The sequence below is a fragment of the Poeciliopsis prolifica genome, unplaced genomic scaffold, assembly GCF_027474105.1.
Source record: "Poeciliopsis prolifica strain line A6 unplaced genomic scaffold, Auburn_PproV2 SCAFFOLD020, whole genome shotgun sequence".
In the NCBI taxonomy this organism is placed as follows: Eukaryota; Metazoa; Chordata; class Actinopteri; order Cyprinodontiformes; family Poeciliidae; genus Poeciliopsis; species Poeciliopsis prolifica.
In genome coordinates, this window is record NW_026562395.1 from 3209709 (window position 1) to 3231706 (window position 21998).

General features: G+C 38.2%; 1 protein-coding gene across 1 annotated transcript in view; it reads right to left on the reverse strand.

Annotated features, from left to right (window-relative positions):
* The window catches only part of LOC129369013 (1-phosphatidylinositol 4,5-bisphosphate phosphodiesterase beta-1), a 107375-nt gene that overhangs the window by 69618 nt on the left and 15759 nt on the right, over positions 1-21998 (reverse strand). Inside the window, exon 3 of the mRNA XM_055044263.1 lies at positions 8913-8981. Within this exon, the coding sequence (XP_054900238.1) occupies positions 8913-8981 (69 nt within the window). The remainder of the gene's footprint in view (positions 1-8912; positions 8982-21998) is intronic.

Here is a 21998-nt window from a genome sequence, read left to right on the forward strand (position 1 = left end):
TCTCCTTTCAAAGGAAAAACTCCCCTTTCCTCTGGTTAGCTCTCATACAATCAGGCCCAACAACACAATAGACTGTGCTGTGAATATCGACGCGTTCATTATTGTTTTGGTATAATTTTATCAGCTGGTATTAGAGAGGCATAATTATCCAACATAATTACATTGATTGACCTTTTGAGAAGCTCATTTAAAATCAGCTCCTCCCAATCACAATGTGGCCATAACAAAAACCAATAGCACAGAGCTGAGAGTGTTATTTATCAAAAGTTTGTGAGGTTAAATCAGTCGGCCCAGGGGACTCAAACATCGGCATTCACCTCATCAAACGGGAGCCCCACCTAACTTAGAAAACACTCAGTTGTTCAATATATTGATAATGACATATCGATCAAACCGCATGGAACAACAGTTGCATCAAGACTAGTCAATAAAATATCCCCCAAATGCCACCGATGGTGTACTTTTAGAACATCACCTGTCTGAAGAAAAGACCACACAAATGAGTGGTAAGATTAATGTCTGTTTTAGTCTGCAGGACTGATCGCCAACCCAAGATTATTGTAGCTAGAGACAACTAACCTACCTTATCTGAAACGTATCTAGACTAAAATAGCCTTGTTGCTGAAAACAGATGATTTGTCAAACTGTAAATGCAATCCATTAAGATCCAAAGATTAGATTGAGTAATAATAAAATAACATGACCGAGTTTGTTCTATCCAGACATTAAGTATGAACTGAAATTTTGCTGCCACCTGGGATTTAATGAATCTGTCTGCATCAACCGTCTGTGCTAACAGCAGTTCCTTTTAATGAAACGAAACGCTGACTTTTAACTGGCATCAAACTTCACAGTGTAGTTTGAGAGCTGCTGCCTTCCCTGGTTCTTATTTGATCAGCTCCTCTTGCACTGGGATGACTGTTTGCTGGGTTAACAAAATGCCACATCTGATTTCACTGCAGGCATCAAGTGACTTGAAGAAGGGCGCCAAGTCCCACTAGAACGGACTGACGCCAGCATGGTGACTAAAGAAAAGAACGATGGCATGCCAGGAGCCCAGCAGACTGGCACTGCAGTTTTTAAACCTTAATATTTCACAGTTATGCTCTATAATCGACTATGTGAGCTGATGGATGCTTACCGAAAAATAAAAATGAATCGTTTAATTGTAAATAAATCCTTTTTTGTATGTGAAAATAAAAAAGTGCACTCTAAGATTACAGTACTTAATTTAAGTCTTGTGATGAGCTTTAAAGCTCATGTAATCTCATCAGAGTTTATGAGACTGAGTTGTGTATCACTTCTCTTCCACTTTGAAAGGCATTTATTTTCTATTCGAGGCAGCCAGACTTGAGTTGGAAAAAAAAATCCCAATGTGGTTAAAGACAAAATCAAACACAATTGTGAGAAAATCTTAAAATGAACTCTCATTTCTGGATGTCATTGCACATTTGTGAGGTTATACATTTTTTTTTTAAATCAAAGCAAAACAGAGGATATGGATTTGCAAAAGACTCCTTTCCATGCTGTTCTGGAGTTTTTGCAGCAAGATGCCAATATCTGGATACATATATGATTCCAGCCTCCTTTTTTATCCTCTTTAACTCTAATTCAACCGCTCATTCATTCAGTCATTCATCTCGATCCACCAGCTCATTCTTGTGTTTTGCTGAGAACAGAACAGCTCCTTTAGAGGTCCGAAAACAGGCTGGAGACGTCGCCTTCGATTTCTCAGTGGGTGATAATGAGATGGCCTGCTTCACACTTGGGGAATTCATCTGTGTGTGGGAATTACCTATGTAATTGACTGAAGAATCAAAGCCAAACCCATCAGGCTCCATCACGTTAGCCGTTTCTTTTCTTCTTTGCAACATTGCCTCTGCTCTTATCCGCTGCTCACCGGGAGCTTACATCAATCCGTGAAGCTGATCAATTTCCTGCCCATGGCTGATGACGAATGGATGCAGTTTCTTTAATGAAACTCCATCAGTCAATGTGCCCGTTTACTTTAATCACCTCTTACTGCAACCTGCCATTTGCCCTGTGGCCAGATGAAAACGACGGCAAAGAGCGATTATGTCCAATCTCTTCTTCACATATTGGCACCGACTGAACTAACTAGTGTGTCAGATTGAAAGTGACAGACTAACTATGAAGTGGTAAAGACAGCCAAATAGGAAGAGACAATACATATTTTTACAACGCAACTCATAAGAGACGTAGGTAGGATTGTGTCTGTGCCGTCTCGTGTGGTTAGAGGAAAGCATGCAACGGCGTGGAAGACCCAGACTTGATATTTTATGTCTTGATATTTCGTGTCTAAATACACAAATATAAAAAACAATTAATGATTTATTATTTATTCATATTCCCTACCTTTCCCTACTTGTAATCTTGGTGGGCTTAAAGTCTTAATATTTTTTTGATGTAATTTTAATTTAAGCAGCCACCAATATTTTCTCATCCTAAAAACTGTATTCATTGGATTATGTTGAATTTGTTGCACTTGTGATAATAATATCACAGTGTTTTCCATTAGGAAACATTTATGAAAGGCTTCTTAACAATTACATTGAGTTAAACTGTAATTATTGGTGAAGGTAAAGAGAAGCAAGCATGTTCAAACTAAGGTGTAGAAATATTACAGAAAATATTATAGAATTGCTTAAATACCAAATTTTTCTGTGGTGTTGGTGTTGCGTTTTAAAATTTAAGAGAGTCCTAACACAAATGAAAACATAAAGATAACCTCATCACTCCCGGTAGAATGACTCAGAACTGCATTTATTTATCTTATATAACTGTTTGTCTGCTGTGCGAATGAGACCATGAGCCGAAATGGTAGATTTGACAGTGGGAAGGTTTACATTTATATTAGTGCTACACATTACATTACATTTTTGGCATATACTGAAAATATCACCGTCACCAGATAGCTTTACGCACAGGCACAGATACAGAGAGCAGTAAATCAATCATCATCTGAGTGGCTAGTCTGTAATATGGCCCTAATGGATTTGGTAAAAATCCATCATATCGTATGATTTGGCATCAGCAGCATAGGCATAATTTTATGGCAAGAGGAAAAAAAGCATTATTTTTTTCTTCTTATGACCGGCTGTTGCAAAGCATATCTCCCTTTTCCCTATCAACTTCACAACAATGCCCGTGTTGTCACACATTTTCATGTAGTTTACTTTTTTTTTTTTTCTTTTTACAGTGTGGTCTTGTCCAGGGTCACACAGAGGACCTGCCCACTCTTTAAATCAATGAATATGAGAGGCTGTGATTGTTGCAGCTGAGGTTCATGCTGTGACCCTCTTCCCGGTCAATATACTCTGGACTGATTAGATGATGGAATAAACACACACAGAGAGCTTTGTGCACCTTAAAAACACGAAACAAAGAAATTAAAAGCATTTCCGTGGTCGTTCTTAAACATGAAAAGGAGAAAAATTATTTTATCTTGTTGCAAAACATGGGTGTCTGAGAGGTCGACAGTCCAAAAAGGAATGCCAGGACATCGCCATTTCACTGTTGCATGGTTACTGCGAGTATGTTTTAATCACTATTCAAACACTTAATAAAACCGCTGCTTTGAATGTGAAATGAATAAGGCCTGTCAGACCGTTAGCTGCAAACCTGACAGAAGCTTTTTGTATTTTCAATAAACTCCCTGCTACTTGTTGCTGTGGCGGATTGAGCTGTAGTTGGCTGGCCATGCAGAGCAGGAGTGATAAAGACTTGCTGGCCTCTCCCAGATCCTGTTACCTTCTCAGGGACACACAAGCTGCTCTGTGTTAAGAAGCAACTCTTGCTGTTGTAAGGTTAGACTGCAACAAAGGTAGCAGCTACTTTCTCTCACCTCACAGTCAGAGATGAAGGAAACTAGCAGCTTTTTAGAGGAGGAGACTTTCCTGCGTGGCACTGAAAGTTTCTTTAAAAAGCAATAAAGAATGGCATTACTCATTTTGGTTTGGAAAGTTCAGATACACGTTTGTTCTCAAGGACTTTTGATGTTTTTAACTGTTTCTTCAAACTCAAAGTACCTCTTCATCCTCATTTGTTCAACATTTCTTCACCATAACTTAATTTCTAGAAAGATTCAACTTTACGCTAATCGGTTTTTATATTTGCCTGCATTGTGTGGGGTGAAAACCTGAGCTGTCAATGTATTTTACCAGTGATGCTAAGAGGGTACTTCCTCCTACTGCAGAGCTTTTACTGACCTTAAAACATGAAAGTAAAGCATTAGTCCTATGCCCTCATGCAATTTGCATAAATGTGTGCTCTAACAAATTACTGTACCCAGAATATTGAAATGTTTATCGCCTTTAATCGTCAATTCATGCAGCAGAACATCTCCTGAAAGCAGAAGTGTAACAATACCCTCACACATGTGTAAAATACCACACTAATATAACAGAGCTAAGCTAGCTGTAAAGTAAGATGTTCATAAAAGCTTGGAGATGTACTTTATGGTCAGTGCTCAAGAGAAGGGAACATGTTGTGCAGGGACAGACTAATTTGTTGATTGAATGTAACATCACATAACCTCTCGGGCATTTGCAGACTTTTCTGTGCTCGCGCCATGACTTTAACATCGTGGCCTGACATTATTTTTAAAATACTGTGGAAAAGCAACAACAACTTTTCTAAGATCAATGCTAAAAGCTTCTATTTCTGGCATTAAAACCAACGCACTGTTAAAAGCTGCTGGTATGCAGGTGCTAATAAAAAAATTATTTAATTAGCTACTTTAGTGAGAGAGTAACTAGTTGACAGAAAAGTGCTTAATTAAAAATGTAACATCCCAAAAAAATTCTTGGCATATTTTGGGATGTTTTCTGTCAACTGTATGTGTCTACATGAAATTAATGATGGGTGGTGCTGTGCTTTGATCAACCAACGTAAGCATGTGTGACTTATTTAGGAAGCTATCAAACATAAAGCTCCTCTCTTTTTAAAACTGGCTTTTTAATCAGCCTTAATGAACACAGAGGGAGGACACATGCTAATTAGCAGCCACAGCCACTGCTTTGTTAATCAAAGAACTCCAATTTCCTCCCAATTTATTATTTTCCCCAGCCCACATATTTGTGCTCCCCGTGCAGGATGTGCTTCTGGATACGTAATCGGAGTGGCAGTAATAGTGAGCATTTCCTGCCGTGGAATGTGTTTGCGCCGTTTTGTCTGTCTTTCTGCAGCAAACACATGAATCACAACGGAGCCGCAGCAGCCAGTGGACAGGGTGGCAGGAGTTCATGTGAGGTCAGACGAGATTTTCACACACTGCGACAAGCCAGTGAACACGCTTGTGCATTCCAAAGCGTGATGGTGCGCAGACAGACATTCAGATGTTGCACAGAAACAATACATGACGACTTGAGCCTCGACAGAAGAAGCTCTACAAGACAGAAAATCAATTTGAAAGATGTAAACAAAGCAAGCCTTTTCCTGTGGAGCTCATTTCAGGTTCATCTGTAGGTAATGATGGTGCCCAAGTCTGGCGGCGTTCAGCTAAGACACAGGACCCTTGAGAAGCACAATAAAAGCACTTCTGAAGCTTTCGGTCGACATGTCGTCATAAGTCAAACCTCTCATCTCGCTCCAGTGAGTGTGGTCCTTTTCTGTAATTTGCATAAATAAATGAAAGCTGCTGCAGCAGCTCCTAAGTGAAATCAGAGAGAAGCAGAAGATGACAGCAGAGAAGGAAAAAGTTCTCCAAATTCTCCAGTTTCTAATTTGTCTATTTTTTTAAAATTATTATTATTTCAGCAGCTTTTTCTATGCCTAATATCCGTTTTTATTGGAAGGAATGGATGCTAATTTTATTTTTCTTAGTTTTGCTGCTTTGTTATTTAATATGTGGGACATTTGACAAATCAGGAGAGTGTTAGCTTGGCAGATGTGAATAATTAGGGATACTCTATAACACAAGTTTTATTCAGCTCAAGAATAAATTGGGCAAATCAACAATTTGTAATCTTTGCCATATGGTTAAAAATTAAAGAAAAAACAAGAAAACTGTAAAAGGGTCCAAATCGTTTCTTCCTAAATGACACTTTGGACACCAGGACAGTTTATGTCAAATGGACTTGCTACAGAAAAAAATTTGATTTTCCTTTTAACTGCTGCAATTTCATCTTTTGAAGTCAGAGGTCAGACCACTGTATGTATAAAATGAGACAATGTTTTTCAATCATATTTTTAAATATCTATGCCTATATCTATGTTTGTGCTTTTTCTGACACTAGCGGCTTCTATTTGCAGAAGAAAATAAATAAATCGGCAGAGAGAGAAGGCGAGAGACAAGGAGCAAAGGTCTTATCATAGGGAATCAAATCCTGGACGGCTGTGTTGATGAGGAATGGCTTTACATATATGGGGCGGACACGAAGTGTCGCTGAAAACGCGCTTTTTGTCAAAAATTTAAATGTCTAGTCTTGACACAGGAACTCGGTACTTTGTTAATTCTAGTTCTTGGCTGAACCACTGGGGAAGGCAGCCGAGTTAGCCATTGTGACCAAATCATACAACTCCATCAGTTTGGCAAAATTTTAAGAAGTCCTTATCATTCAATCCTATAGGAAAGGAAAAAGACAAAGTGAGGGTAACCTAAGGCCAAGACCTCGTTGTGTCAGTCCTGTCATAATCTTCAACAAGTCAGATCTGATTAAAGGCCCCTCTTCTATGGCATGATGATGATGATGATGTCTTTAACTAAAAAGCTGAATAATCTCAGGACTCTGTCAAGTCCCTGGTTTAGGCCTGTGGCCGAGAAACTGATAAGATGTTCAAGGAAAAGTCATGTGAAGATAAACAATGTCTGTGCTACTCCACTGCCAAACAAATCTGTTCCAGATCTGTTTCCAAATGACTGTCTGAAGATCTGTAGTGGTCATTAGCGTGTCTCTGATGAAAGCTAAAAGCTGTAGCATGGAATTGATAATGATGTTGCGAAGGGGACTCATTCTTTTACGGTACTTGTTACTCCTGCAATACAAGTGTGAAGTTCAGCAAGGTTGGATGATATGCACCTATGTGACAACCAGTGAGAATATCAGGGTAAGATATTGTTGGCAGAAGAGTGAAGTGGATTTGTTGTGCCTTTATATCAACACTCGAGAAATCGCAATCTTAGAACAAAAGCAGAAATTGGAATAAGTCAATCTTACCTTCAAAATACCTGAAGTTACTGTGATATTCGTGCATCTTCTCGTGTCTTAAATTTCACTTTCACTTTTCTAATATGTAATATTGTATAACAAATAGGACCCACTTTACAAGGAAAATGTGTAAAGGGGTCCATCTCTCCAGTAATCCTCTCACAACCTTCATTTTAACATGATTTTTAAGAAGTGTGAAGGAGACTTTAAAAAAAAAACAAAAAAAAACATGAAAGTGTGCCATACGAGTCTCACTCACATCTGTTTTTGACCTCACATAATCTTTCTGTGCCCGTCCTTCTTTCCTATAATCCTTCCTATAGCCTTCTGCTGAGCCGGCACCCAAAGGAAAAATCTTTCAGCCTTTGCTTTGACTCTTTGAAATTGCCTTCGTCTTCAACAATCTCCTCAGAAGTCCCCCTTTTCTTCTTCCTCCTCCTCCTCTCATGAACTCCTGAGACACTGTCTCGTCGGCGCTTGCATTTCAATGCCGAGGGTCCACAACTGCTTCATCTCCTAGTAATGGATTTTCAATGCTTTGACAATGAAACATGTCACATGGTCATGGCTTCTCTCTTGCGATATCTCTCCGTAAGCTGTTTAGAAATGCATGAATCTTCTCGTTCCCTCGAACTTCCCTTACACAAAGAGCTTTCTGATCAACCTCCACTCACCTCACTTTCATGCAGTCAACCTTATAAAGCCATTGCTGCCATCCAGTCTCAACATCCAAAAGCTTTCTGCAACTTATTTTTTTGAGAGGTGGGGATTAAGTGTTAAATTGTCATGCTATGCCTCTACAAAATAGGTTTGTATAAGTTTATTTACCAATTGTACTCACCATCTACACAGAAAGCCATGGACATAGCAGGAAGATTCAAAATGGATTTATTTTTTTCATTATGCACTCCAGGAAGTCACAATCGTTAGTTTTATTTCAACACCACCGCCAGCAGAGTAGCGCCGTTTCCTGATTTTAACCAGGAGCTCCTTGTTAAATATCCGTCATTACATCTGCTTGAACCTATTTGAGTCTCATCTTATTATAACTCCTTGCTGGATAGATGCAGACAGTGTGTGATTCATGGTCAGACTGACACCTACACACTAAATTCATTTTCTCTGCAAAAATAACCAACATTGATGCCATCCAAAGCACCAGCACAGCATGCTAACGATGTGGTTTCTCATGGAGACATTGGAAAAATGTTTTAATCTACACCATCATCACTGTAACATTTGCACCCCGAGTAAAGAAGTCTGCAAAAGTCTTAGAAGAAGTGGTTGTTATGGCGACTGTGCAAGTTGAAGATGCTATTTTTGCTGTAGTTTGTGAGCTTTGGAGACTCACTGGCAAGAGAAATTGAGATTTTCATGTACCATTGTTTTTTGTTTTTAAAGATTTAATTGTTTCCAAGTTTTTAATTAATGCTCTATATTAGAAGTTTAAGTCGGTACCTATTTTCTTACACTAATAAAATGGCATTTTCACTTGTCTTTCCTATTTTGTCCTTAAAAATAGAAAAACAATTAGATCTCAGTAGATATAATCAAACTGCTTGATTTTTTGAAAACTTTCTTTCTTAGTTTCTTATCTTATTCTACTGTAGGATTAGTTGATTTTGAAGGCTTTTTTTACACAGGTTTTTATGGGGTGCCAGTTATTTTTCTGGCTTTATTTAATAGTTTAGTGCAAAACAAAAATACATAGACATGGTAAACAACAGAAATTATTTCTCTTACCTTTGGCGTTTTAGTGCACTTTCCATTTCTGGCATCTTTTATGTACGAAATATCCAGCAGGTCTGTATCCTGAAAAGTACCAGAAAACAGATATATACTTTAAATATGGATTTTTAAAGGTTTCGAAGCCGTTTTAGAGTAAAAGGAAAACGTTATAGGTATTAAGGGTACTACGGTTGCATAGCTGAAATCATTTGAGGAACCCTCCTCAAATTCACCAACCACCTGTGCGTGGTTTGTGTGCGTGCGTGTGTATGAGTGTGTGCATGCATAAGTAAAAGCAGGCAGTTGTATTAATCACATAGCTTCAAAATCCTAGGACATAAAACAGGAATTCAGTGAAGACAGAAGCTGCTTGCATAAAACAACAATGCAGAAATATAGATAGATCCCAAAATATTTTGAACAATGCCCAGCTGCTGCATGAGGCCTTGATGTAGCAACAGCTTGATTGGATTCAGCTGTGTAAGTGCTTGTTTGCACTCAAACCTTAATGAAGTCAGCTTTAAATGTGAACCACAAGATGGAATTTAAAAAAGGTCACTCCTGGTCCCATCTTGAGCCCTCTGAAGCCTCGCCTTTTCATCGCCCGGCGTTTCTTAAGGAACCTTCTCACACAGCTTGTTAAAGAAACAAACCCTGGTCCACTGCAGCAGTTGAGAGTTAAATAACTTTCGTAACATTTAAAAATAACTTTTTCAACAGGTTCCTTTCTTGGTTGAAACCCATCAAAAAGGGTATTTTTCAATACATTTTAGCTGACGACACAAGTCAGAGTTCCAGTTTTCATCTCAACATTGAACCCTCATATAATTAAATTGCATATTTTAATGCAATGTACTAATAAAAATATTTTTTCTCATTCTCTCACATCAAATAAGACTAAATCTTTCCTGTTTTAATGCCAAAATGGAGAGGGAGATACATTTTAGGGCTTTCTTTAAAGTCTGAAGTTTACATGCTTTTTTAATATTCAACAAAATTCTCTTTTGACTTGATTTTAACATATTGTGTACACATTATAAAGATTTGGAATCGGGATGGTGCTTTCCAGCTTGCAATTGCAACTTTCTGACCCTGTCATAGTAGCTAAACATGTCTACTTTAGACCACTACTTGTAATTTTGGTCCTTAGCAACAATGAGGCACATTTGTTGCATTTGGATGCTAGATAATGGTTTTGAACGAACTCGAGCTTTAATTTTAGTTTGAAGACTATCCCTCCATAAATTAGCTACCAAGCTTTGACAGAAGCCTGGATAAACAACCCAGAAAAAATGTTAATATTTCTTTTAATGCACCATTGATCTGTTTATTCACCCGTACTCTAAATGTGTTGGCATTTTTTCTGGCACTGAAAATACCCAAAGTGCAACTGCCCAGACTGCAGTAACCACTTTCTAAATCAGTCTGAATTATCATAGCTTCCATTTTTTCCAAAAGGAAACCAGGACATGAGGTGGAAAATTAACCAGAGTCATCCATGAGTTCCCTTAGCATTATCTGAGGAGACAAGAACCAATGGAGGGGGGGTCTGACTCTATTTCAAGCCACAACATGTTTATCTGATCAACTGTATGAGGTGGGTGGAAAATTGAACCTGACCATACTTCCTTATCTGCAGATGCATATATAGTGCGAGTCCTCAGCACATAATTTCATGTTTCCATCTTATTCACATGCGAACGTGCCTGGAAGATATGAGAAACACAGTTGCAGGGATAACAAACGTCACTCAACTCTTTTTCTTATTACAAAATCACAAATATAATAAACCCTGAAATAATACTGAATAACAGCAAATTATTACTTTTTTATCTGCATAACAGGGTTTCAAAGCTTCAAAGGAGAAGTTTTTATTTGGCCCATTTTAGATGCAGATATTTAAGATGATGCAGTTATATGACTATTTGCTTCAAATGATGTGATGTAGAAGCTCACATTTAGCATCCATTAGTCTGTCCCCGTTTGACCAGAAGGAGCCTTTGAGTCAAAGGTCAACACCTACACTGGGCCAGCCTTTGAAGTCTCTTTAGAGAGATGAAGCTCCACAGGGGGTCTTGGTGCAACCCTGCAACTTCAGGAAGTATCTTGCTGATAGAGTTCTTTTTTGTGCTTTCCTGTAGAGTTAACGTAGCTTTAATCTGGTTCAACGTCATCTGTTAGCCTCTAAAGTTGACTTCAAAAGAAGGTGAACAGCCTGTATGGATTACAAGCGTGTTGTGGAGGTAACCACAATTATATTGTTTGCGCTATTTCCAGGATATCAGGCTTTGATTTGTGATTAAGGATGTGAACTCTCACTGGTGTCGTTGAAAACTGAATCTTTTTTCTTGACTTTGAAGTAGGTTAATTAAAGCCGTTTTTCAAACAAGTTCAATCTTTGCTTCTCTGAGACGAGTTTTTTGTTTTTTTCAGTTTCTTGGACATATGGTCTTTATCTTTTCACTGAAGTCGTCTCTATTCATCACTCTCCCTCTGTGGCACGGTCTCTGATTTTCTTTCGGCTCTCTGGGCCTTTCTGTGTGTAACAAAAACTGTGAGCGCAGCTCAAAAGCCTATTAAGAACCGCGGCACGTCCAGGAAGCAAAGCAAGGCCAGCGGGGAGAGAAACAACAGAAATTAATGAACATGCTTAACCTGCGCTGGCCTCAGGCGCTGTTTTCTATGCCTGCTAGTGTCTGCAGCGGTACGCACCATTTGCAATAAGCTTCCTCCTAGAATGAAACACACAACAAGTGGCAGGACCGTTTTCACCGACCCGTTTTGAGACAGAATGTTCCTTCTATTCAGACTCTTTGTGTATGTTTTCTCTTCATCGACATGAATGTCACACAAATTTTCTTTTACTTTAAATACTACATTTTTTTTTGTCTTCCAGGAAGGAACAACTTAATGAACACATGTGGATCTTTAACACACACAAGATTAGAATTTTAGGCTGAAATACGCACACACTAATTACAGTGAGAACACGTACACTGAAACACCCAGTGTGAGACCCTGGCTGTCCCTCTTTTAGATGAAAGGAAATGGATGTCAAGCTATCTCACTGTATTGTACAACATTATGAACTTGGAGGGTAGTATGCAGACCCTGGCTCCAGGATTGACAGATTAAATCTTGAAATAAATTTAGGGAATGACATTGGATCTGGAGCAAGAATCCAATGTCATTGAATAATTCTGGTTAAACAAATTTATTGTCTAATGGATAATTCTGGTTAAAATAAAGATAATCAGATCAAAATAGGCAGTTTCTTTGCAATTTGCAAAAGATATTGAACCAAGCAGCAGTGAGGGAGTATGTTGATATTTGAGCTTAAACTTAAGATTTTGACCTTGTCAAATGTATTGATTTTTTGTCATAGTTTTTTCTGAAAAACTAACTGAACCTAAAAAAATTTGGTGTAATTTATTTGTCTCCATGCAAAAACTACATCCAATTGCTTTAAATAAATATTGTCTGACAATATACAGTGGTCATGCAAGCTTGATAGTTGGATGACAGAAGATTTATCAGCTCTTTGAAGCTAAAATCATTCACAGCTTTACTGGTGCAAGTGGTGAGTGCATGAGGTGATGGTGCAGGAAAGGGTAGGAAACGTCAAGAAAACATGGGGTGGAAGGCTAAGATTTAGAGAATTATACCAGAAAAGTCGGGAGAATGACATCAACAGGTCAGCTTGCTCATTTGCCAACAGCAAGCCTGACAGCCTGCAGGTTCAGAATGTGCTGAACAGGGATCTACTCTGTGCTGAGAAAAGAAACAGACGAGACGCAAACGGGCAGGGCAGGAGGAAGGCAAAGATAAAAATACATACAGAAAATAAAGGGTTAGCTGTCAGAGTCAGTGAGTCCTACAGTACATACAGCTGTCACACTGGCTGATGTCAAAACATAGCAAATCAATGCGCATCACTTTAATTGTATTTCTAATTAAAAACCGATATTATCCATCATCTGATGAATGTCCGTGTCTTGAATTAAACAAATGCACTAACGACTTTATTCAAACTGGTACAACATAAAGAGGACCCTGAATCCCCTTAATGCTGTGGCTAGGAACATAATAACTTGTAAATGAATTATTCAAACGGGGACTGCGTCATACAGGCAAAAATACATCCTATATGTTTCAATATAGATTCTTTTCACAGCTTCTTAGTCAAAGGGTCAAAAGATCCTTGTCATGAAAGTGACCCCGTTATCATAAACAGAGCTATTACTTCTATATAACAAAAGGCACTAAAGCTGTGCAGGTGCTTCACCCGTCTCTGTAAGTGGTCCTCCACTGAAACTCAGCTGCCTGGAAACATCCTGTTATGAGGGAAAGTGGTTCACGGAGAGTTGTACTTGAACTTGTTTAAGAGTTGCATCCTCTCTGCTACCCCACTCACAGGTTCCTATAGAAGTGGGGTTTGCAAACTTTATGTCAGAGATCAACATGTGATTTCTGGTTAAAGCAAAAAGTCCAGAACCCTCGGGATGAGCAAATCTTTTTATTATATTTGTTTGCAACTCACAAGCAAAGCAAATGATGCTGGCCTGAGCTGCTCAGTTGTGACTCGAAGCTGTTCTTATTTCTGACAGGAAAATGCAAAGAGAACTCTTAACTTTCAAAGAACTTTGAACTTAAAATTCACCACCGTAATTAATTGTCATCCCTCAACATATGAAAGTGTCTTGTTTTACAAAAGAAGAACATAAATAAATAAATTGAACTTAAAGAGCAAGTAACATCTAAACAGCTGAAGTAAACAAAGAAATTAAAAAGTTAAGAACAGCTTACATGAGTTGGAAATGTATTCCTTTAAATAGGACATATTTTTCACTAAATTTCATTTTTATCCTCAATAATCTCATGCATTACAAAGTAAACTCCAATGCACATAAAAGTGGCAAAGACAATGGATGGATGGTTTGAAAACTAACCCCAATTTACTGGGAATTTAATAATTTTGTAAATCTCCCAAAATCACCTATCGCCTATCCCAAAAGTCTTTGTTATAAAATAACCACAGAAAAGTTTTATATGAAAGGAATGAAAAAAGTTATTCTGATAAAACACAAACTCTCTAGATATAAACTCAAACTTGTAACGTGATCCACAGTTGTTTAATAAATCTATTATAATTTGCAGACAAACGGCGATAACAATATGAGGGTTGTATTTTCCTTGGTCGTCTTATTTCTTAAAAGTTTCAGGACATTCTGGTTCTTTGCTCAGGTGACCAACACACGGTTGACTCTGTGTCAGAGCTGTTGTAATGTTTCAGCATTTTTATGTCAAATTCCATGATTCAGCTCGGTTTCTGCACCGTCGGCTGGTTTTGGATTGACATGCTGTTTAGAGCGGACCCAGACCAAAGTCCTGACTTTGAGAAATGCTGGTATAGAGCAACTCCAACAACCTGTCAGTGATAAAGTTACATTCCTCACCTCACCTCACCTGATGAGCTCTTTGCAGGCCAAATAGCACTTATCTTTTTTATTTTAAATTTTGCATCAGGTTTTATTTTCCTAACTTTTGAAAAAAAAAAAGTAACAAAAGCATGTGCTGCTTTTTATTTTCAGGTAGGGAACAATAAAGTACGAGTCTAAGTCTAAGTCTAAGTCTAAGTCTATGTGCTGTATTCAGGCTATGCACATGTTTAGTGGTGACCAATAAACTCAGAAAGCAATGAGACATCACAAGCCAGTTTTATTTGCCTCCACTGATTCTGTGACATTTAAAGAGGTGAGAAAGGCAGCTGCTACTGTCTTATTAAAAGAAAACGGAACTCACATAATTTTAAGCAACCATAGTTAATGATCAAGAGCAGTGTGTGTTTAACATAAGATGCTTTTTACCTGCTTCTACTTAAAGTTATACAATAAAAAAGTCTATCTTTCCTGAAAGGATTTTCAATTTAAGGTTTAGCTTTTACATCGCACTTTTTTTTTCTTAAGAGGCTTTTTAAAATTCATTTTCTTGATTTTCTTCTCTTGACAAAATAATATTAAGGTGACATTTCACCTAAAATGATAGCTACTAACTTGACTGGATGAAAATAAGTCAGCGTTGTTCTAAATATCGTAGCTGCAAGAACTTGTTGATAACTTGTGGGAGTTATCAATGTCCCTTTAATGGTTGACTGTTTTGTGTATGAAATGCTGAAGTAATTTAATCAAAAGGGAACACTGTGGGTCATTTTCGTACTATCTTGACAATTTAAAAAGCTTTTAGTGTGTCTCTCACTTAGATCTGTCAGGGTCACTTAATTTAACTTGAACTGATTCAACCTAGAAATAGTTATGCAGCTTAACAATCCTCCTGATTCTTATTTTCAATAGATTATGATTCTTAAGTAATTGGAAATGGCTTCTTATCAGAAATACATTCGTGAAGATCATTATCAACAAGTTTAAATGGAAGCGCTAACTTCCATTTAAACGTTGAGGTATTCATACCACTTGAACGTTTTAAATTTTTTCCCCAGCCAATTACAAAGCTCGATCAATCAATTCTCACTGATATCGGCACAGTGCATAATCTCAAAAGTGCGGAGAGTACAAGAGCAATTCCATGAATGCAATGATAATATTTGACAAATATTGATGGAGGGGGAAGAAGAGACCTTTGCTGTGTTTGTTGTTTGAAGTTGTTTTGTTGTGCAGCAGCCCCCATTGTTCTGAGTTCATCAGTTCCTGCATTGTAGCTACAGAAGGAAACCAACAGGAACTGAACTCTGCACTGTTCACTCTACACTACGTCAGCCCATAGATGCAACAGGCCTGCGACTCAACAGACCAGAAGGACAGAAGAAGCAGCAACGCTTTGTAATTATCTCGAGATAACCAAATAAGCTATGTAACGAGGGACCGCCCTAAGAAAATAAAAAGAAAGGGTTCGGCAGAACGTGCTTTAGAATGGCGGGAGATTGTAACTGAAGCTCTCTCCTGATTGTTCTCCTTTCCACAAGTAAATCTAAAACTCTCTTGTCTTTCTCCTGTTCGTGTGGTGTTTGAATGTTTTAGCTTGTTTGAACCTGACAGTAATGTACTTTAACAACATTTAATGTCATAGATCATCACGTCATTCATAACTGTGAAGTGGTACATGGTTTAAAAATGTTTAATACTGAAAAGCCAGAAATCTCTGGAGAATAGCTCAAACTTAGTCAAAATTACATAGAGAGTGTTTGAAGAGGAATTTGTAAGGCTTCTCTATGAGGATCAAGTCTGGACTTTGACTGGGCCATTCAAACACCCATTAATACTTTGGTGTAAATCATTTCTTTGTAGCTGTGGTTGTGTGCGTATAGTTATTGTCCTGTTGGAAGGAAAACCTTGGACAAAGGTTTTGAGTCTTTTGCGGCATCTACCACTTGCATCCATTTTCCAGCACAGTTCCAACAGAAAAGGTAATTAAGCCATTTCATTCCAGTGTTTTATACCTGTGGCACATCTAAAAACTACAGGACACTGGCCCTTGAAGACTGGAGTTTGACACCCCTGGATTAGCTGGATGGCCGTAACTAGGAAGGTTTAAAATGTGTCTAAAACCTCTGAGGCCAAACGTTCAAAGAGTATGAAAACTTTTGTATGATTTGAGCCTTTTGTTTTTAAATGTAGTGTACCATATATTACTTTCAAGTCAATTTAGGCAGGAAGAAGAAAAATGTATATATAGGGTACACACTGCCTTGTGTGTACCCTCAAACTCTAACAAACCACATTTCAGGCATTTTTCATGTATTAATATTCCTCAGAACAGATTTTCAAAAATATTAAAATGTTTTTTCACCACATCTCCATTGTTTCGACTGTCTTTCAGTATTAATTTAACAGCAGCACACTAGTTGTTAGCGGGAAACAAAGGCAGCACATACTGCTAGGCCACTTATTCACTTCATCAGCAAGAGAATCTCCATTTACCGACAGCAGAAATAATGAGGTTATTAGAAAATGTATCTTGGTGGAATTGCAGCAACTCAGTTCCATTACAGTCTAATTGTTATGAAACTTGCGTATAAATGTAGATTCAATTTTGCCGTTCTATGCTGTGGTTCAGTGCAGATAAAAAGGCTTAGGTAGAAAATAAGGCATTGAAAGATAGGTTTGCTTGACTTTGCTAATCAATTTGGGCTTTTACTTTCTTAGGACAGATGAGGACAGGACAAAGAGATTAGAGGTCAGAAGAAATGAAGACCAAAATGAGAAAATCTGGAGAGGAGAGACTGAAGGAGGAATGGTCGAAATAACAGAGAGGTTGAACAAAACAAGAGCATGGCCACAGCTGATAATGGCTATCAGCAGCCAACACGGCCCACAAAACAAACCGGCGTGAAGATAAAGGCTGCAGGAATCTTTGTTCCATACAGAAAAGAACAAATTCCCGCTTTCACGCACACACATTCACCTCGGTAGGTAGGCAGGCACCTGCTTGAACTGCACACATACACTCACCACCTTATCTCTATCATTAATCTGCAGTGTCCTCAGTGCTCAGTCACTGGAAACACCTGAAGACTGAGAGCGATGATGTGAGCAGCTCCTGGGCTCACTCTGGTCACACTTTTCCTTACTTACCAATCAAATCTTGGACACACACTTGTATGCACAATGACTGATGGAGTGTATTGAGGATTACAGGATGGATTGTGCTGACAGATAAAACTGGGATCGAGAGTGGGATGACAAAGAAAGCAAAGCCGTTTGAATCATCTGCCCATCATCGTTTGCTGTTCTCTCCTGCCCAGCCTTTCTTATGATTCAAGCTGGATTTTGGCTTCCTCCTCCTTCCATGGCTTCCATCATATTGTTTGTCACATTTCTGCTTCTACTGTCTTTGAACATTTGCCTCTCTTCCTCATTTGGCTCACCTTTCCTCTTCATGGATACGTCCCTACTCAGTTTCTTCTCATTTTCTCTCCCTCCTGTCTTCTCACATCTTAACAGCAACTTTCTATTCTGCAAATGGCAGTTTAGATAACACACACACACACACGCACACACACACACGCACACACACACACACACACACCCCCACACACACACACACACACACCCCACACACACACACACCCACACACACCCACACCCACACACACACACACACACACACACACACACCCACACACACACACACACCACACACACGCACACACGATTCCTCCCTCCATCTTTCTTCATCCGTCTCCAGTGCATCGTTTAATTCTGCTCCTCATCTCCTTGGCATCCTCCAGGCACAACGGGGAACGCTCTTATCTGCTTCAGTGGAACAAACATCTGACATCCCCCCTCCCCAGTTGAATAGCGGGTGACACATGCAGGAATGTATAAGCTGAAAATGCATGCACAAAGTCCCCAGAGAAAATCAATCAGAGTAATTGAATACCAGATCAGATACAAGCACAGTAGGTGCTCATGTAGGGCGTTTCATTCATAAGTGCTGAAGCAGTTTCTACTTTGTTTCTTTCATTAATAAAAAGCAGAAGATCCTGGTGGCATCTGCACAGCTATTCCTAAATATTTTACTCTCTACAGTAAAAGATCACAAACAAATGGAAATTTCCAGATATTTGTAATTGTACCACATATATAGTCACTCTATAAAGTGAGCAATGTGCCAATGTGTTGCTCTGCTCCGATCCTGTGACAACCACAGCCGGTGGCGTTCACAGTACACTGTTGTCTCTCATCCTTCATATAACCTCATTTAGATGTGTTTTAAGTACAAACTACAAAGTCTTTGAAGTCAGAACAAAAGCAGGCTGGTAAAAATAAAATAAAATAAAAAAATTGCATTTTTATTTTCTTTCTACAGGCAAATCTGTCTGTCTTTCTCTTTCTCTCTGCGACTTAAATGTTTTTCTTCTGATCCTTCCCTTCTCCTTGCACTTGCCTTTTCTCTTTTTTTAAATCAGCACCACACTGCTGGAAGGACAAAGAAAGACAGAGAGCAGAAGACAGCCCGTTGACTCAGTGGAAAAAAAACATAAAACATTTCTTCCAGCACCAGAAATGCAGTAGTGTTGAACTGTTTCTCATAGACAGCAAGACAGAGGAAAAACAACAGAGCATACATAAAAACCTAAACCTAAAGTGTATAACAAAACCTAATAGCTTTTACAATAATTGTATTATAGCTAATGTAACATGGTTAGTTTCATACAAATGCATATTCTGTGCTTACATGGACACCCAGTCAGTAATCAAAACTCATGCTTGTAGTGAAAGACATTATTTACAGTTCTAGTAGAAATGCAGTCTTTTGATAATAATGTATTGAAGAAGATGGATTCTGACAAGGCTACTAAAATGATATGAGGGAGAATCTTGCCAACGTTCCTTCGGTTCTGGAAGCTAAGGTTCTTATCTTAGAATTATTCTAACCACTAAATAGACATGGTTGGGAAAATTGGATATATTACCTCATTAAAAGAAAAAGGGAATGACATTGGGTGCTTTCTTCAAATTTACCCTACTTCTTATGGCTGATGTTGGCAGGATTATGAGTTTGCCAAGCGGCTGCAGAGGTAATGATGAACAGATGGTTAAACTAACCTGCCAAAAATCTCTTGAAAGTCATTCAACAAAGAGCAGCAGACCAGCTGGCATGACAGGATATACAGGCCACGGACGGCAAAGACGGTCGCTTTAGTCAGCAGATCAAATCATTTTAAAATTGCTTTCAGTTCTGTAATATATACGTCTATGAAGAGGCAAAAATATTCCCTAATGTTGGTCGCATAAACAAAATAACTAGAGCAGCACCAGTGGAACCAAAGACTTTCAGTGTGGTGTGGTCTGGTATTACTTATTCAAAGGAAAAAAAAAACAAAAAAACATTTAAGTTAGCTTTATAATTACTAACTCATCAAAAAAACCTTTGCAAAGAGAAGTTATTCTGTTAACTTTTAGCAAAGTCATTGAAACTGAAGAATGGTGCCAAACCAATTTCACTGCTTAAGAATGGGATGCTGAAATTGAAAAGATAAAATTTAAATAAATCAGAAAATACATTAGTCTCTAATAATCCCTACGCAGATATAGCGGTCGTGCTTCATAGTCATCTTTCCGCCACTCGGAAGCCGGAAAAAAGTGTATTTGTTTTCCTGTCAGAGAAACCACAGATAATTACGTGTGTTTGTCATCGGATTTATAGGAGAAAGAAACCTCTGGTGCATACAGAGTAATTATTAGAAAACCATATTGTGGTCATAAAGTGAACATCTGCTTGAAAGGTCTTAATGGTCCTTTCTTTTTTGGTGATGTACAGATAAAAAATGGGCTTGTCCAAATCCTTCTGTCACTGATACATGGGGGCAAATGTTCCTCTTCCTCCTGTTGTGCATCTGTCGAAGAAGGCTCTCAAGGAGGAGCTGGTATTTTAAGTATGGCAGTCTGCTGTGCCTCTCGTCTTGCCCCTGAGCACCACAAAGCTGTTTAAATTTGATACCTTCATATCAGTTCACCAAATTGAATTGACTTTCGTGAGGAGTGAAGACAAGTGACCCACATGTGTGACACACTTAGCTGCTCAAGCGGAAATGGACCCACGGTAGGAGAGGAGGGGCTTCCAAAAGAAAAAAAATATATGTACAGATGGACAACAGCGTACTGACAGAAAAAAATTATTATTTCAACCATCACTGAACTGAAATGTCAAATCTTACACAGCAGGCATAAGTAAGAACGTTTGCACATTTACTTAAAAGTACAACCCCAAGGTGCAACGTATAAATACAGTTGTGCGTAACAGGTTTCATAAGTGAATCTGTATTTCATTAAAAGGGAAATTAAAGACATACAACACTTTTACATTCTTATTTGTAGAGGTAAAATCAAACCTTGATTTGTTTTCCTACCACTTCACAAAATTGTGCACCATATTGTGTTGGTAAATAACATAAAAATCCCAAATAAAATTCACTGACATTTGAAGTGTAACATGACAAAATGTGAAAAAGTTCAAGGGCTTTCATTACTTCTGCGAGATTATGTATGACTTCAATGCTCTTTAGTACAAAGCTGTTAAAGACAATTGGGTCAAAAAGTTGGGTCAAAAAAGTGTAACAGACTAAATTTCAAAATGTTGGAAAATCTTTTTTTTTTTTTTTTTTTTATAAAAATTTTTTGGGGAATAAACCCCAGTCCACAAGCATCCTCATACCAAACCATCACTTCAATTTTTACTTTATGGTACATGTTCACATTATTTATTGACTGTATCTAAGAATATCAAATATATTTTGAATTTAACTGAAAATATGACATTATATAATACACAATAAAAATACAATGAGTTAAATCTTATTGTATAGACTAGGTCATCAAATCAGTCTGTCAACTATGTTGCCTGTAGGGATTTTTAATGTCCAGCAGGTGTCAGTATTCAGTGACACGGTATCAACACAGTTTTGCTTTGGGTCGAAACGCTTCATGGCGCCTCATTGACCCATCACTATTATTTAGCATTTAAAAATGAGAATCTGCATGTATATAATTTTATTGAACTTTTCTTCAAATAGGCAACAGTAGGTGTGTATAGTGAGAGGACATTATGGCACCATTTATCTGTGATCTTCTGTTCTAGCAATCCAATTGACCACTCCAGGTCTTTGCAATGCAGTTAAAACCTCTCTTCCTTGTTACTCATTAGAGCAATTGGTCATTCCTTTATGTGCAGGAAGCCCTGAAGATTGTTCGAAAGCAAAAAGCCTGTAATTGCCTTATTAACAAATTGGGACGTGAGTGGAAGCCATCAATTGTACTGATGCCTCCAGCAGAATGAATTCACTGAGGCCTTGCAACGAATGTGGAAAAAAAAGCATTCCTTACACATTAAGAGTGGCTAAGAGTGGAAAACATTGGAAAAGAGAAGGGCAAAGAGACTAAACAACAATAGCACCAAGGGTAACGAATCGATGCAGTGTGATCATTTGCATGAAAAATAGGACAGCGAGAATAAAGTGAATCTCAGAAAAGCTAAACATGTTCGTCTGAAATTATTTGAGACTTTTTCATTTTCCGGATGAAGCTTTTGAACTTAATGAAATCTTCATGTTGACTAATAAGACACTTTATCAGTCTCATTTTG